The following is a 17,797-nucleotide window of genomic DNA, read 5'->3' on the forward strand; positions in this document are numbered from 1 at the left end:
CATTACACACTGATTCACCTCTCATTTTGAAAAAATAAAATAAAATAAAATGAAAAAAAAAATAAAATAAAATAAAATGTAGATCCAGACTTTAGTGATGTTATAGTTGGTTAAGGCCATGTATGAAACTGTAGGCAAACACAACTGTTACTAATGACATTAATGAAGATTCTTTACATGATATCTCATTAATTACATGGTAACACTGGGAGTTTAATCTTTGTATAGTATCACATTTAAGTCAGTGTAACAAAGAGCCAAAAACACAGGATCAAAATTGGGAAGCACATTTGATGACCACAGTGAGGAATAATTATATGGTAACTTTCAAAAACATAATTATGCTTTCAATATTGGGATTAATAAAAAGTAATACGATAACATTAATATGCTAACTCGATAACAGCAATATTTCAAAAAGTAAGGAAAATTGTGTTTAATCAATTATTTCAACAAATCTGATACCGTTGGAAATCCTGTTCATTTCCCCTAAAATGTCCCACATTTGTAAGGAAAATGCATTTGTGGGTGGAGCAGCAGAGTTCAATATGTGGATGGCGCCCATGAAAAACTTGACAAATCTTCTCTGTCAATCTCGAAATGACCACTGAGAAAAACATTCCAGGTTATATGGTTATCCAGTTACAGCAGTGATTCTTCACTGGTGTATGGAAAGCACATGGTAAACTCAACTGAGTGTTCAAACGGATAGATGTTTGGACAACATATAGATATTATTTAACTGACAGTGTACACAGCCAGGTGTCTGTCTAATGGGAGAAATGAGAGAAAGATTATGTCATCCCATTTCCTCTTTCCAATCAATGTGACTGACAAGTAATAGCAGGAAAGTACCCTGGAAGACATAAATGAGAGATAACTGCAAAAAAGACGGGAACAAGGAAGGAAAAGACTCCGAATGACAGAGTGAACATGAGATAGTTGAAGAAACCAATGCAGAGATGGGAGTGTGCTGTCCTTTCTGATTGTCAGTAAACCTACTGCTCTTCACTCCCCGGCTCGTTCAGTGCAATTTGCCTGACATATTGCTCCTGTCTTTTTAAAGATATATTCTTCCTCTCCCAGGAAAATGGGTGAAAATTAAATCTGGCAAAACATAAACTGTCCAGAAAACCAATCGAAGTCTGTTTCCATTTACTAAACCACTTGTGAAGCAGAGAACTAAATAGTCTCCTGTCAATATGTCAGTGTTATTGGGTAAATTATTTATTATTTGTTTATTGATTGCAACTGTTGTCTCGCTATGTAATTCTATTTCTCCACTGATCACTTGCCCATGACATCAGGAAGAAAGTATAAGGCCAATTCACCTTGTATATAAAGTATAAGCCAGGGGACGAAACATTAGTAAACCTGGATTTGTAATGTGTGTCAGAACATGGTCATAAAAGGAAAGGAACTAAGATGAAAGGGAAAACAACAGATCTCAAACGGAGGTAGTGTAGCTGCACAGAGTCAAACAGAGGTGGAGTGGGTGTTTTCTCCAGGAAGATGAAAGGCCTTTCTTGGCTGCAGAGCTGAAACAGCTCCAGTGTTTTGTGGGGGACTTCCAAAAAGCCTTTTTGAGAAAGGCGATCAGAAATGAGACAGCTTTAGGAGTGAAGCTCCAACAGCATGGCTTTATGTAGTGACTGAATTATTAAACCTTTCAGCAAAGACGGGAAAAATGACTCTTGCTTTAATTATGTAAGTGCTACAGAATCTAAAAGAAAGGTAGGACACATCAAACACTGTCGCATAGCGAATTCATGCTTAATGAGCTATTAATCTTCTCTGTGAAGCAAACAAAAACCTCAAGCTTGGAAAGGAACAAAATTAACACACAAATATGGTGGATAAAAAGAAATAAACAAATCTCTTTGAATAAAGTAATCTCTGTTACACTTTTAAAACTACCAAATGCCAACATGTGAGTCATTTAGGGAACACTACAGCAGCCCACTGCCACAGCCAAATTCTCACATAGTGGGAAACACTGCAGTGCACAGCTATAAAAAGCAGTGTAAGTAATTACTGAAAAACAGAACAAGTAGAGAAAAAATATTTAAGGCACACCAACATACTATGTAGTACATCCACTGACCAGCCAGTTTATTAGGTACACCTTACTAGTATCAGTTTGGAACCCCTTTTGACAAAGTTGCTTTGCTTCAAAGAGGTGCTGGACAACACATTACAATACTGGTACCATATGATACTGAAATCAACTTTCTTTTCCATTCAGAGCTTCAGTAGGACGCCTTCACCATGCACCGAATGTATTGAGTTACTGCCACATAATTGGCTGATTAGATATTTGCCCTAACAAACTACAGCAAGGGAAAGAAACGGCCGACATCATAAGGTTCAGAAAAGAGAGCTCTATTATGAAGCTTTCAAAAATGTGACCACCATTACCAAAACAAATGTTTGCATTACAGTAAAAATACAAAAAGTAAAAAATGTTATATATCTTGTCATGATTAACCATCATGTTACATTACACTGGATATTTCCTTCAGCTAAGAAGCAAACACGGCACAGAAATGCTTTGCATTAGGCAGGCAATAAATTTAAATAAGAAATATATTTTTGTATAGCGTAATAAATTCTAAAGGGGATAGAGGGTGATAAAGGCCAGTCACAGCAGGAAAACTTTCATCATCCAGAATTTTACTTGGCCTCTGTGCTCCTGTTGGACAGTGTCAGTGTAAATGAACTGGCCTGCCTGCCCAGTCATAAACACCACTGACACAGAGGAGAAGCAGATGGGCCTCTCTGTCAGATCCTTGTCCTTCCTCCTCTTATCCATGTTTCCATTCAGTCTATGCCCTGAATGTTTCCTAGTGTGAGCTGTACTTTAACACGTTCATCCTCGGCTCACTCTGCCTCTTGCTTCTAAAGTCACTCCTCAACTCTCAATCTCCATCTTCTTCACTTTCTTGTACACACACAAATTATGAACACATGCACAAACACACACACCATCTCCCTCTCTGCAGTGTATTCTGCCAGATAACGGTCTGTTGTGTACAGTACAGTCATCTGTTTGTGAGTCACTGACCGCCACACAGACATACTGCAGTGTGTTTTCCTGCTAGAGCTCAATCTACCTTTATTCAGAAGGAAACACAAGGAAGACAAATATTACAAAATATATGGAAAGTGCACAAATACGGAACCAGAAACCTTAAAGGTGAGGCACAGAATTTCAGATAAAAGGAAATTACATATTGCAGGCTAATGAATGCATGGACGGACTCATGATTTAGCAGATGGTTGGTGGGAAAAAAATCAGCACTTACATCACCTGGTGTTACTCCATGCGCACTCCTACTTTTCTTCATCCTGAGGGATGCGCAGCCAGACTCTCCGTCTCTGTGTCAGATCCTCCAAAAATTCAGTTCTTTCCTGCGTCCTGTGCTGTGGGCAGCTTCACCAATACGCCTGCACACGGGAAGCAGGGAGGGTGTGGGAAACAATGTTAAAGTAGCAAATTCCAAAATTTATTCTGCCTCAATCATAGTAAATCTGTCTGCACTTTATGTCAGACTTGCTTTAGCCTTGCATCAGACTTGAACAGGTTTGACCGGCTATATGGTGTACATGCAGTGAATAATTTGATACAAAGAAACAACACTGCATGAGCTGTGATACATTGCTTTTCTCTAAGCATTTAAAAATCAGTGATTTGCCAATTCCATCATTTGGATAAAAAGCATATAAAAGGTAATATAACTTAAAGGCAGTAAAAACCCTTCAGAAAACTGTAAGACACAACTGGAAAGCTTAGCGTACTTTCAGTGTTAATGCTAAAGCAACAATAATCACTTTTACAAGCATTCTATCTATGCCAGCAGTGTGGCTTAGAGAGGCAATGCCATTATGTTAGCCTTAGTTAGTCATTGTGAATCAGAATGAAATACATTTATTTGTTGCCATCAAATTTTCTACAGACATTCTTGGTCTCAAGAAATAAAGCCTAGGGCCTTTTTTCAAATGGTCATAATGAAAGTGACATTCCTTACTGTAAGTGAAATATCTTTGACAACTATTGGATGGATGGACACAGAATGTGATCATGTCTTTGTTCTGATCGCTTGCTGATCACATATTCTGTATCACGTGCCCCTCTTAGTCTTGTCTTTCTTAAAACCGCACACAAGCCTCTTAAATATTAAGTGTTTAAACAAGCACTACTGTAAAAAAAGGGTTTGTTAAAAAAAAGAACCACGGTTTGTTTTTTATAGTATGCTAAGAATTACTCATTAGTTAGGGTGTGATACATACAGTTGTGCCTGAAGGCTTTTTAGTGAGATGCTGCTCACTGCAGAGCCCAGGACTCTTTGTCGGAAAGTCTTTCACACACAAGCTAATATAGTGAAACGGTATATTTTCCAAATCAACACACAGGATTTGAACCCCAGTTTGTTGGGTGAAGGCACTGATTAAGCCATTCATTTCCCACATCATACCAATAATTTGTACCTTGCCACCTGACACTACCTCATCTAACTTTCATCTAACTGAAAGCAAAATAAAGGATTTTGAAAATGATGGTGGTTTCACAAAGGCATGATGATGGTGTGATCGTATGCCAGCATCTATGGAGGTCCGAACATTCTGACCTCAACAGCGAACAATATACACTTTTATACCCATTAGGTTAAAGTCCCTAGCTGTCTGATAAAGGACATGCATTGCTGTTAGCAAATGAGTGGCACCCGACTTGGTCTACAGAGCTGGCCTAGGTCAAGTTCCACTCATTTGGTTTTGTAGTGAGTATCACTTTGACTGCTTGCTTTTAACCCAGTTCCAGTTTCTGCCAGCTTCTCTGAATGTAGTGACTTCGCCCTCATCAATTATAGAACAACCACAGCTGGTGGAAAATCACCACAAGGCAGGAATGACTGACTAATCAATGTGACAGACATAAATCAATGTTTTCCATGTCATGATTGATCCCCACAGTGTGGCGCCCACATTAACCTGAATTTGGCTGGCACTGTGTCCTTGCTAATAGATGTTCAAAACAATCACCTAGTGTATGTGTGGTGTGAAAGTGACTTCAAACTGCCCTCCCAATGAAAAAGTGACTGTTCCATATAAAGTGTTTTGCTTTTTTACTACAAACTGACAGTTGTTTAAAAACTACGCCACTTGTAGATCATTTTCTGAAAAGTGGAACGATTAATTCAAATAAATTTGAGAGCTTTTTAAATCCTCAGCAAGACTCCTTGGGTATCCACAACCTTTTCTTCTGAAGTGTGCTTTTCTTTAGATATTTCTTCAATTTATTTTAATTATAGCATTAACTAATAAAATATCCATTTTAACTGTGGCACTGTTTCAAACAGTGTGCAAATATGTTGTAAAAGTTTCATATGATTTACTTTTTTGCACAACTGTAAACAATTACATTAAAAATAATAATAGAAATGGAAACGTACAAAGATGAATGTACAATAAACCAGCCACCAAACTGATATATTTATGATAACCTTTGATACAGAAATCCTGAAAACACAGTACTTGCTTTAGGTAACGTATGCAGCTGCAATTCTTCTGACAGGAGCAACATGCTCATCTATCCTTGTGTGGGGAAAGAAATGCCCACAATCATGGGAAAAACTACACACTGAAAATGGCAACCAGTGCAGCTGGCACTGTGACATTTCTTTTTAAGACTCTAAGAGTCAATCATTTTTATATAATTTAAATTGACAGAATAATTTCCTCAAACTTAAGACATATTTGAACATTTTCAGCCCACTTAAATAAAAAAATCTTAATCTGTTGTACTAATGCAAGGGAAAGCAATAATATTAGTCTAAGGAGTTCTTAGTGTTATTGGCTTTGAGTCACAATTTTGGGATGTGTGATAAATTTCACTGAACTATTTTCTAACAACTACCCAATAAAATATTTTTAAACATGACTAAGGCTGAGACTTCACTAGCATTTATAATGTTTAATGGAAAAACCATTATCAAAGGCAAAGTTGTTTTTTTCTGTTAAAGTAAGTGCTAACCTATAATTGCCCCAATTATTAAAATTTCACAAATTTCACACAAGTTATGTGATTGGAATGTTCTTTCTTTATTATTAATAAACGTATCATTAACAACAAGCTACAGATTTGCCAATTATTTACTTCAAAAGCGACACCTACACCAGGAAGAAAACACTGTAAGAGTATTCTTAAAGGTATATATTCCCATGCCCTCGCATAAAGGTCATGTTGTTACAGATTATCAGCCTGACCTGACCTGAAAGCCAAGGACTATTGCAGTGAAAAAGGACTGCAGACAGATGGTGAAAGGCTATGCAGAATCATGCAATATAAGCCCAGCAGTGATAGACGTAATCCTACAATAGTTTTAAAGCTTTAACACTATTAGCACAATTAATCAAAGGAAAAGATGACTGTGTCCTTGCTTCATCAGAGATGCTGAGAAGCATGTGCTCAGTGTACAACATGCCCAAAAGTCCCAATTTAGTGTAAGTGTATAGATGTAATACATTTTTTAAACAAGGAGTCATGGGAGTTCGCAGTCTCTATGAGACCACTTATTGTGAATTTAGGTAGCATACACTGTTTAATTATTTGTTGCTATGCCACTGAGGCTACAATTTGAAAGCTGTGGCATTTCCAACCGTTCCAACTTTTACTGAGGTAAAACAGCAAAGTTATAATTTGCTTTTTATTATGGTGTTTTGTCAAAGTTTGGTTTAGTTTCCGTTTTAGTTCATTATATTTCAGACAATATTTTAAGGAGATCAGTAGATTGACAACTGAGGCTCACTGTCAACAAGGAGCCATTATATAGATGTACTACTGTTAAAAAAAATGTTTGTCACAATCTTACTTTCAAGTCTTGCTCCTTGCCATTTGTCTTAATAAAAATTTCAGGGCTCTGTCAATGCATCTAAGGAAGGGAAAGCCCTTTGAGGCTTGAGCATTTGAGCATGAAAGAACTCTCAATCAAAACATCAGTGGACTTAAGACACTAGATTACACAGCCTCCACTTACTAGAGAGAGAGAGAAAAAAAGGTTCCACTGACCTCCCATTCTCACAGCCTCAGCAAAAGATCACCCCCAGGGGTTGGTCTCTGCCTCTACAAATAATTGATTGTTGATGTGAAGCGGGTACCAGAATGCATGGTCATGAGGCAGCACTCAAGATAGTGATTGTAAGAATTTGGCATGGATTTGAAGAGCACATCAGAGAACATTGTGCTATATGGATATTATCATTGCATTAAGGGGAAAAAATAACAAAAAATCTTTGCTTAATCTACAACTCGAGAGCAATGCGAGGGTCATGGACAGCCTTGGCTTTACCATAATCAGTCACTGCACAAAACAAAGCTGCCTAAAAAGCTTTAAAGTACACTATAAGTGTAAATTTTCCTAATCAGATAAACTCCATTAGGGGGGCAAATCAAGATATGTGTAAGACAGCATAACAGTACACTGCCTACAAAACATAATTTACATTCCCTACAAGGTGTGACGATACATGATTTTGAGATACATGATAAAGTGCACAATTTAGATTATTAAAATTGTAGTTAGCGATACTATATTTTGCGTGGGGTTTCCATCGGTTCTATCGTTTCCTGTCACAGTCCATAAGTGTGAACATCAAATAAAACAAAAGCATTGAATTGGGGAAGCAGGGAAATACCTTAATGCTGTAAGAGCATGCACAGTAAATAGGAAGTTCACAATATTAACAAAAACTAGCGTCTGCAATCAGAGGTCTGCATGGCCGAAAACGAGAAGTGACAAAATTCAGCCATCTGACGAGTTAATCTATGTCACACAGCACCCATGAACAATGGAGAGCTGTGAAGGGTGAGTCATTAATTGAAAATAGCTGGTCACCCACACAAAGGTACCTTTTGTGGTGGTAAAACAAAGAGGGGTAAAGAAATCATGCGTGGAACTGTGTTAATATTACATTCAGTTACTCTGAAGTCCAACAAGGGGGGCTTTTGAAGCCATCCATGTGTCACAACCCTGAAGGAATAACTTTACATTTATCATTTACTAACACGCAAAGATTTGCTTATATGACATGTATTTGTTTGGCAAACTGACTTCATTGACCTAGCATTGAACTATTCTGCGTTGAATTAAATTAATGTGTGAATGCCAAATGGAGAAGCTAGCACTGGTCACAGGACAAGACAGCTGTCGACATTAGGTTCCATTTGACTGTTATGCCCACCCACGTTTATTCCATCTAAATCCCACTGAATGCACTTTATTCAGTCCTAAAGAACAGCAATTTAAACATGCAGGCTGTTCACAGATTGTATCTCATCTATATGACCAAATGCAAGAGGTTGAGTGGTCTTGTTTTACTGCCTCAGGAAGATAACAAAGACATAATGTTTTTTTCCTCCTGACATTTCAAATCATAGGATAAACATGCAAAAAAGGGAACTGAAACTCATCCAAATGAAGACTAAGTCAGAGCCACCCGCAGTTTCATTTAAGCTGAAAGACATCAATATGTTATTGTAGGGTGATTCAAATGAAACAGCCCAATGATCGCACACTGCATTTCAAAAACATTTGCACACTTTATCTGTTGAGTCTAATGTGGCAGATATGTAGCTGAAGGTTTACGACAATCACTATTTACAACCTTCAAAGAGCAAACAGACGACAAGAAAAATAAACAATCAGGCCTCCTGGAGGACAATATCTCCAGAGTCATTTCTTTAATTTGCACAGTTTTAAGGTTACTTACTTACTTATTTATATTTGCACAAGCCTGAAAAATAGTACATGTTGTGGGGCATAATGCTAAAAAAAAAAAGCTGTTTTGTAGATGTAACAGCTTGAGAAAAATGACAAGCCAAAGTTAGACCCGTTCCCAAGAGGAGAGACACATATGCATTACAAATGGAATTTCAATGAAAACTATCTAAGCTAGTGACAAGTACTTGCTTTTTTTTCCAGAACATCTGGAATATCTACTTGCCAACTGGAGTAAATGTATAGACACTATTTATAGGCTTCCTGGCTTCATTAAAAAGACAATCACAGAATGTTATATATGATTGAAGAACCTCTGCTTTCACAAAAACACTCTAGGCACCATTTTAGAAAGATCCATATTAATGTAATTCCTACAGCGCTGAATATGATACCAATCAATATTTGCCAGGCTCCTTCAGCACAGAGTTGATCTGTTAATTTCCTCTGAATGTACAAGGTTAAGAACTGCATGTCAAGAAAAATACTTGTTAGACGGTTGCAGCAAGTTTTAGGCAGTCTTATTTTTCTATTTTTATCCATCCGTCCCACACTGTGTGTGTAGGCTTGTTCTACACACAAAGCAGTTGTTGCACTTCATGCAGGTGTACTTGTATTTACAAAGTTAGAGCACACTGAAATAATTATGTCCACAAATATGAATAATCATTTCATAGAAAGATGCATTGTTACAGATCAGAAATATGTTAGAGGCAATTTTCTACACAGGCTTAAAATGTTTAGACCAAGGAACTGATTAGCTGAAAGTAATCTGTAACTATTATCTGTAACTACAGTACTATTTAGATAACTCACTTTTTAAGCAAGCTTTCAAGAAAAATGCTGCTTGTCTCTACCAGGGGTGCCACCAAGGAGGGGCTAAGGGGGGCACTGCCCAACTTAACTTTAATAGCAGAAAATTAACTAGGCATAACACTCCGTTCTCTTTCTTTTTTGCCATATTTTTCAAGTAACCTATATTTGGCAACAGCATAATAAAACTAGAAATCTGTTTTGGTGTGCCTTCAATAAACAATTGATTAAGAATGAAACACAACTGAATGAGCACAACTACAAGTGTTATAAACATTTATCAAATACGTTATGAAGGAAGAAACCTTTCAAAGAGTAACAGTTTTACACTGTTTTTAAGCTTCAATCAACAACTGAATTTCCTAATGTTAATGAGCATTTCTCATTTTAGACTGCTTGCAGTTGAGAGCTCTAAACTAAGTCACATTTGCATTCAGTGCAAAAGTAGATTCAAGCAGAAATGAGCTTTTCAGACGAGCGAAGACTGAGAGGAGTTTGTTGAGGAGGGAGAGAAACAACACACCAATTTGTGGCAGCTGAAATATGACGTCACTGTGGAGGCCACAGGGAACCCACTGCCCTACTGTAGAGACACAGAAAGCCAGAGACACAGAGAGAGAGAATGGGTAGGCCAGACTCTCTGAGCCTGTTGGTACTTGTAGATTGTTCTTCTCTCACAGCATGTGCTTGTTATATTGGCACTGTGAATAACAGTAATGGGGGAGGCAGACCGATTTCCAGCATTGTTGTCTTACAGACTGACTTGATTGGTTTAAAAACATAAATACAAATAAATAAATATTTCATGCAAAAATACCTACCTTAAATAAGATACCTACAATCACCCTCGTGTACTTATCATGTGTAACTAGCAGACTAGCACAAATGACTCATTTATTCATATTCAGCATTCATTAAAAATACTTTTTTTTATATTTGGATGAAAGAAATGACAAAAAATGTTTATTTCATCATGAGCCTTAGATGTTGTGGATTCAGACAAAAAGAACAAAATTACACATAATTGATGGGGATTGGACTCTGGATACATGGCAGCAGTGACTCTGGATGAGTCACTCCTAAGAGTTTCTGACAAAACCAGCAATAATTACGAGAGAGTGCCAGCTTTGAAAAAACACTCACGCTGATTACCCCATCATATTCAAGTCGCTTTAATAACATGCACTCAGGTATTGTTATTTAAGTACTGTCGGTGTCAGCTCTTCATCAAGTATCCATTTACAAGAGGAAACTTGGTGTACCAACTACACAGGCTAAAGCTTTTAGAGTGAAAAACAACAGCTGACTTGGGAAGTAAGGCGGTAACAGAAGGCTTGGCATGGTGTGCAGGATTCGGAGGTGGGGGTGGAGATGGTTCACTGATACGGCCTTTGGTGAGTATCATCACTGGCAACATCCATGTAAACATAACCGCAAATCCAGAAATGAATCATTGTGAAGCTTTGATCTGCCCTCTTGGGACATACTCCTTGAGTTGAAGTGAACAAATTCTTTACAAAAAGTTTCGCAACGTTATCTTGGGGAACCATTTTCTCTTTCTCACCAGCACCTATACCAATATCTGTTCTGCAACAAGAACTAACTGAACAAGAACTAGCCAATATTTCCTTCATTTGTTGTTGTTAGTATATTCAGGGTTTCTTGCTTCAGATCTGGCCTTTAACAGGAATCTGTACACAACTATGTCCACGTACTTTAAATTCACTGAGCCTGTGTTACCTTCAGTGTTGGGTAAGTTACTTTAAATTAGTAACTTAGTTACATTACTAGTTACTTCTATCAAAAGTAACTCAGTTACTTCAAGTTACTCGTTACTTTCAAAGTAACTAGTTACTAGGGAAAGTAACTTTGGTTTTACTCAGAATTCTCTTGTTAATGTGTTGCTTCCATAACTTTGCCAGTCTTCTAGCTTTCTTACTTGCCACAAGTGCACTGTGCCACCTACCAATAGAAAGGAAAAGATAATGTGCATATTTCCACGAGAGAAATCCCACGCCTGGACCGTCATTGACTGCTGCCATGATTCTAGCCTACGTCACAGCGTCATGTGTGCCTTTTACATCCAACACAAAAACTGCAGTCGTGGTGCTTTCGATTGTACTCAGAACTCTGAAATTCTGCCTTCTGAATAGGAAGATGTAGGTAACACCAGACTGCAGATGAGCTGCATACAGGGCTGGACTGGGACAAAAAATTGGCCCGGGCATTTTGACTAGAGACCGGCCCACCATTATAGGAAAAATCATAAAGCCTTTGAATGAAAACAAACGCTGTTGTGACAGTGATGTACACTGTCTTGATGGTATATATGTATCAATCTATCAATTGTTTGTTGTAAGATTCAGATAATTATTTTTTAAAAGCGAGACATTTTAAATGAGAATAAGAAAGAAAAGTATTTCCTTGTGCCCTACCGCCAGGTAGGGCATTAACAGGGAGGTTAATGCCCTACCTGGCCCCCTGGCAAAACTTTGCTAGATCCGCCCCTGCACAGTTACCAGCTGTCAGCTACTTAGAAAAGGATCCTGGTGTTATTTGTCTCTCAGAAACAGTTCATAACTTCCCTTCAACTCATTCATGTCACCTAAAAGGTAAACCTGTTTCTCCATCACCTGTTCAGCTCTGATGATTCAGTAAGGACATCTCCTGGTTTCATCTTCATGTTTCCCTCTCACCAGATAACCAAACGATATCATGACCAGCAGCTTTTACAGCTGTGGCTCCAGCAAACATCAGCTGATACTAGAAATTAATATTAAATAAATTCTAACAACAGCTGATCAAGCTTAAACGTGCTGCTGTTGTTTACCGCGACATCCGCTGGTTTCCTCTTTCTGGCGCAAAGTGGGCGATAAACAAACAAGAGAGAAAAGCCGATCAGCTGATCATTGATCAGTTTCATGATTGAAGTAGAAACAGGAGAGGGAGGGGGGAGAATGAGAGGAGAAGAGGCAGCTGTGCAGCAAAGACACAGAATAACTCCAGCTTTGTGTCTTTTTCATTGTAGCTGAAGTCCAGGACAAACTGTTCCTTTTCACCTCAATACGAAACGCGTAATATTTTCTCTGAATGCCAGACGGGACGGTTGGCAACTCTAATAACTAATGAACAAAATAAAGTTTAACATCGTTAACATCATAGCACCCACCCAGCTGTATAGAAACTCCGTCATGCTAGCTAGTACGCAGTACGGAAAAAGTCAGAATAACGAAAATAAACTCCAACTAAACTTGGTTTATATCTGACCCAGATGGACTGCAGGTTATAACTTCTTACCTGAAGTTCAGTTCACACTTGGACCAGCGGCCGCCTCGGGTCTCTTTTCCTTCTGCGTCCCCTTTCCCTCCTCCACCTGCTGGCCTCCACCACTTGCTAATGTTACTGAATCTGTGGAAGCTCCGCGATAGCCACCACACGAAGTAACGAGTAACGACCCTATCTAAATCCCAGTAACGACTAACGCGTTCCTGATTTTGGAATAATAACTAGTTACCGTGCTCGTTACCACAATAATAACGTAGTTACTGTAACGCGTTACTTAATAACGCGTTAGTCCCAACACTGGTTACCTTACATGCCAGGTGTCTGATTTTTCTTTTATATATTTTGGACCATTTCATAAACAAAATATATATATTATATTTGAGTAAACAAAAACAAAATTGATTAAAAAATAATTGAAAATATTGATTTTAAAACCTTATACTGATAAGCAGATGCCTTCAAATTGCTCAATTTGTCTGAACAACATCTTAAAACCACAATTTAAGGCACTTTAAGAAATCATTTAAGAAAAGTGGGAAATCTGAGGGGAGGATTAGTTATGTATTTTTTCTTGAAAAACAATTTCACACATCATATTAATACCTACCGCATATGCATTCTGAAAATGTCACGTAGTACAAATGCCCATAACCCCATCGCACTGAATTATGGAGTTGATATAAAATTATACCGAGCAATTTCAACAAGCAGCTCTGCAATATACTGCAAGCAGAATTCCTCTGCATGGAAACTAATAGAAAAATATATAATACTCTATAATACCTATAAAGTGGATTCTGGCCACAATATTTCCTCTCAGTGACTGTAAAGGTGTACTTACAGAAGGAGCTGTTCTCCTTGAGACCGTGGTGAACGGGTGAGCAGGAATTCACATCAGCAAATTTTCGATCTGAAGGAGAAACAATGTATGGATTATAACTGGACTGATCACATTTCACAGTGAAATCTTTGAGAAGGAAAAATGCTGACTGATCACAGTATTTTGGTCAGTTGAAACTATACGGTTGATTGTAGACCAGCACCAATGGTCCATGATATATCTCTTAGGGGAACCATATACCATATTCTGTGCTTGTGCATTCAATCATGCATGCAGGGATTTCTGTATTTCCAGTCAGCTGGAGTTTCCACCCAAACATGACAAACACCGGCTGGAAGCCAAACATCACAGTTCAGTGATAAGAAAGGCAGGACAGTAACAACATCATCATTAGTACCACCAACCAAGCAACCACTAAGTGAGGCATCTGTCTGACAGCCCGCCTAACAAAAAGCTGTATGTATGTGCCCTCTTTTTCAGCCCTGTCTGAGAATAAAATCACAAAGAGGCCAACTTTACTCATACCCCACGACCCCAACGGACATCATAAATGCTTTGAGCTGGGCTTAAAGGGAAATGCAACTAAGTTTCAGAAATGTAACATGCGTCAATATGTGACATTCCAGCGAAATGTCACAACTGTGGGGTGTGGGGTGGGAGCTCGTGTCGGATGCAGAACCAACACAAAGCTCTGAAAAGTGATTATTAAGAAGAGGAAAAAATGAAACCTATGGTTTTTTAATGTTCAAACTTTGGAATAAAAAAAGGCATACATTGAAAAATATACTGTTACAAATCCACGAAGTCAAGTATCTAGATTCACTCCTGCACAAAACACACAAAAAAGAAACAGAAACTCTCAAAAGTCGGTCTCAATGTTAACAATTGTGAAATTAATAAAATGGTGCAAATGACTTATATTCTCCACGCTACTAACAGTAGCATTCACAGCAAACAGTGTATTTGGGAAGTACCAACGACATCACCAGCCTGCTGACATTTTAGCATCTGTGTGTTGTGCCTTAGTTTTACGGATGGATATTCATGTACCAATCAATGGCTACTGTTGTGCCCCACTTAGTGCTGTGAAAGATGGTAAAAGACCTTTCATAAGATGACAAACAGTGATGGCTTTAATTAAAGTTCACAAAGTTCAGCACCAATAAAAACTCAAAGGGAGATGATGAACTTGAAAGTGTTGGAGCCATTCCCAGTAAATATGTCACTACTGTGGACCTATATTCATTAAAGCTAGACACATCAATTACTAGAATATTATCGTTATTTTTCGAGCAAGTTAAAATAATGAGCCTAACTAGTGCTATCCATAATTGACTGACCTCATCCTACCCTGACTTCACTGCTTAATGGGTTGACAGGTTTTGTTAATGTGGGTCTATCCAAGTTTTCTATCACACCATCTACAGTTCACAAATACTCCCTTTCTCGCCACCCACACAATTGTCCCAAACTCAGACATAAATCAAACTCGCTTGTTTAGGAGAGAAATCACTAACTTTGATTTCTTAGGTTAGACTCAGTAAAGTGCGTCTAACATGAGAATCTAAGAATGTTTTTAGTGTAACGCGCACACACACTAAAAAAATTGAACAAGTCGACTGTCAACAGGAAGGGAGATGCCCACAAAGAAAAGTCACCGGAGAGATAAGGAGCACAGTCTGCGCAGAGACACGAAAACTGCGTGATATGACTAAATCAAAAGACCTTTCAGTGCAACTCAAGACATTAGAGTGCCGATCGTGTTCCACCCAGAATAGCCTCGGTACAGCTCAAATTACGGAAACCTGTCATCTGAACGTCCTGAAACTCATTTTTTCGCAAGTATCTGAAATAACTAATTCCATTATCCTTTCCTGTACATATTTTAAAGGGATGCTGCACACATTTATCAAAACTTCAAAAATGTCGTGTGGGCTATTGTTGTGTGCTGGAGAGGGAAAACAACATAAAGCTCTGAGTGTACAAATGATAAGCTCGGTAAGTTTTCTTTATTTATTTTCCTGGAAGCTAAAGGAAACGACAGTTTGTCTATAAGAAAACGGTTAAACGTGGTCTCTTACCAGTAATAGGCTTTATCCGTTTTCCGACGCGCTCGTGTCTACTGCAACACACTGTACGCACTGTTCCTGTGCTGCGCTCCGAGCACGCGCCCCCTTTTATTAGGTTCCATTTGTGCCATTCGCGCTCGATCCCTTTCACGACCTCGCGAGCGCATCGATTGGCTTTAACATCCACGACGCAAATCCTTCCGCTTACCAATGGCTTTACAGCGCTCACGCCCTCTGTGGCTCCTCACTACTGCTGCCTGTTCGGCATCGTCCATTTGATTTCCTGCCAGCGCAAGATATGGATTACTATTTAATGGCTCTACAAGTCCCTCTGGCCCTCTGGCTTTCATTAACTTCCTCATATGCGGATCGTTTCTGTTTAATAGCGGTCAGGGATACTGAGCTAAACTGAAAGTTATCCACACTATTTATATTTATTTTATTTTTATCAAAAATGTTAATTATATGTTTCACATACAAAATAATTATCTACATGCAGTGATGTGATGGACCTGTCTATGATCTATTATTCTTGCCCATGCCAGCTGGAACTGACTCAAGTTGAAAAGCTGCTACATAGATAAAACAAGCCAGTGCAGAAGAGCAAAGAACTGAAAGTTCACCAATTCAATCTTGAGACTTGCTCTGAAAGTGAATCAGTCCTCGTAGATTCCGAGGTTAAAATGCCCAACTTCAGCAACGAAATCTTTAGATAGAAATGATGGAAGTTTCCATTCTAATTTTATTTTTATAACACCAAATCACAACAATGGCCTCAAGGCACTAACAATCAAACTAACCCCCTATGAGCAAGCACTTGGGACAGTGGAAAGGAAAAACTCCCTTTTAGCAGGAAGAAACCAGGCTATGAGAGGGACAGCTATCTGCTGGGACTGGTTTGGGGTGAGGGGAGGGAGACAGTTTTTTTTTTTTTTTTTTAATAACTCATTTGTTTGGAGTTTGGCTTCAAGTTAAGGGTGTGAACATTTTGACTGTGTTCACACAGGCAGTGCTAGCCAGCGACTGTCTGCTACACCTTGCTTTGCTATTTTGAGTCACTCAGCTAGATCTCTTCACTGTGTTTGCGCTGCTGCTCGCATTTAAAGCATTTTCAGTGGATTCATCTGTTTGTGCTCCAGTTTTTTTGTGAATGAAAATCTCATACAGTTTATGAATGCTAACCAAGACTGCTAGATAGCTGATCATTTAGCACTACACTTCTGGTGACAACATAAAACAAACAACATAAAATAAATACGGAGGTGGCCAAAATGCTAACTAAATAACATGCTAATGCTAATGTGCATCTTTTATATTCAGTCTATGTAGCCTACAGACGGGTTACAGACCTGTGAAAAGGAACAAAGTTTTCCAAGGGCAACCTCATGATTGTAAACTGATTAAGATCTTACCAACAATTCCAGTATTGGGTGCGATTTGGAGCAATTATTATCCTAAAACTATTATATAAATAGAGTCTCATCAGTTTCATTGGCCCATAGACCATATGGAGGACGGTAATGAAAAAAATATTCTTGTTTTGTGGGAATCTTTTTTTTATTTTGGCAACCACTATTCTACAGGAAAAAGTAGGTATTTAAATATATATCTGCCTGTTCTAGTTAGAATTACCTTCAGCAGTGTTACTGCACTGTTGTTAACATTGTGTTACCTCTCGCTGCAGTGCATTATGCTTTACTCATTTCTTTTTGGTCTTGCATCGTTTAACTGGGTTCTGTTGCGCTGACTGTGTATCTGCACTGAGCTGTACAGTGTGTTGCCTTTGACACTGCCACCCACCACAGCGGCAGTGTCATGTAGTGTTTATTGCAGCATCACACATTAACAAACACTGTATGCGTGTTGCACAGTGTGTTGCGCTGTTATGTTACTCAAAACTCTGTTGCATTGTGTTGTGTTCAAGGGCATTCTCGGGAGTGTTTTAGAATGATTTTGATGCCTTGGTTGTTGCCAGGCAACAGCTGTCCTGAAAGAGAGATGAATGGGTGTCCCTG

At 38.5% G+C, this 17,797-nt stretch overlaps 1 protein-coding gene across 1 annotated transcript in view; it reads right to left on the minus strand.

Annotated features, from left to right (window-relative positions):
* The window catches only part of LOC146367255 (3',5'-cyclic-AMP phosphodiesterase 4B-like), a 47,519-nt gene extending 31,593 nt beyond the window's left edge, over window positions 1–15,926 (minus strand). Inside the window, exons 1-3 of the mRNA XM_084911532.1 lie at window positions 15,795–15,926; window positions 13,714–13,782; window positions 3,306–3,447 (exon numbers count right to left, since the gene is read on the minus strand). Of these exons, the coding sequence (XP_084767658.1) occupies window positions 3,306–3,347 (42 nt within the window). The 5' untranslated portion in view covers window positions 3,348–3,447; window positions 13,714–13,782; window positions 15,795–15,926. The remainder of the gene's footprint in view (window positions 1–3,305; window positions 3,448–13,713; window positions 13,783–15,794) is intronic.
* Between the last annotated feature and the right edge of the window lie 1,871 nt (window positions 15,927–17,797).

This window comes from Perissodus microlepis, chromosome 18 (genome assembly GCF_051167445.1).
Source record: "Perissodus microlepis isolate ML-2025 ecotype Zambia chromosome 18, ASM5116744v1, whole genome shotgun sequence".
Classification (NCBI taxonomy): domain Eukaryota; kingdom Metazoa; phylum Chordata; class Actinopteri; order Cichliformes; family Cichlidae; genus Perissodus; species Perissodus microlepis.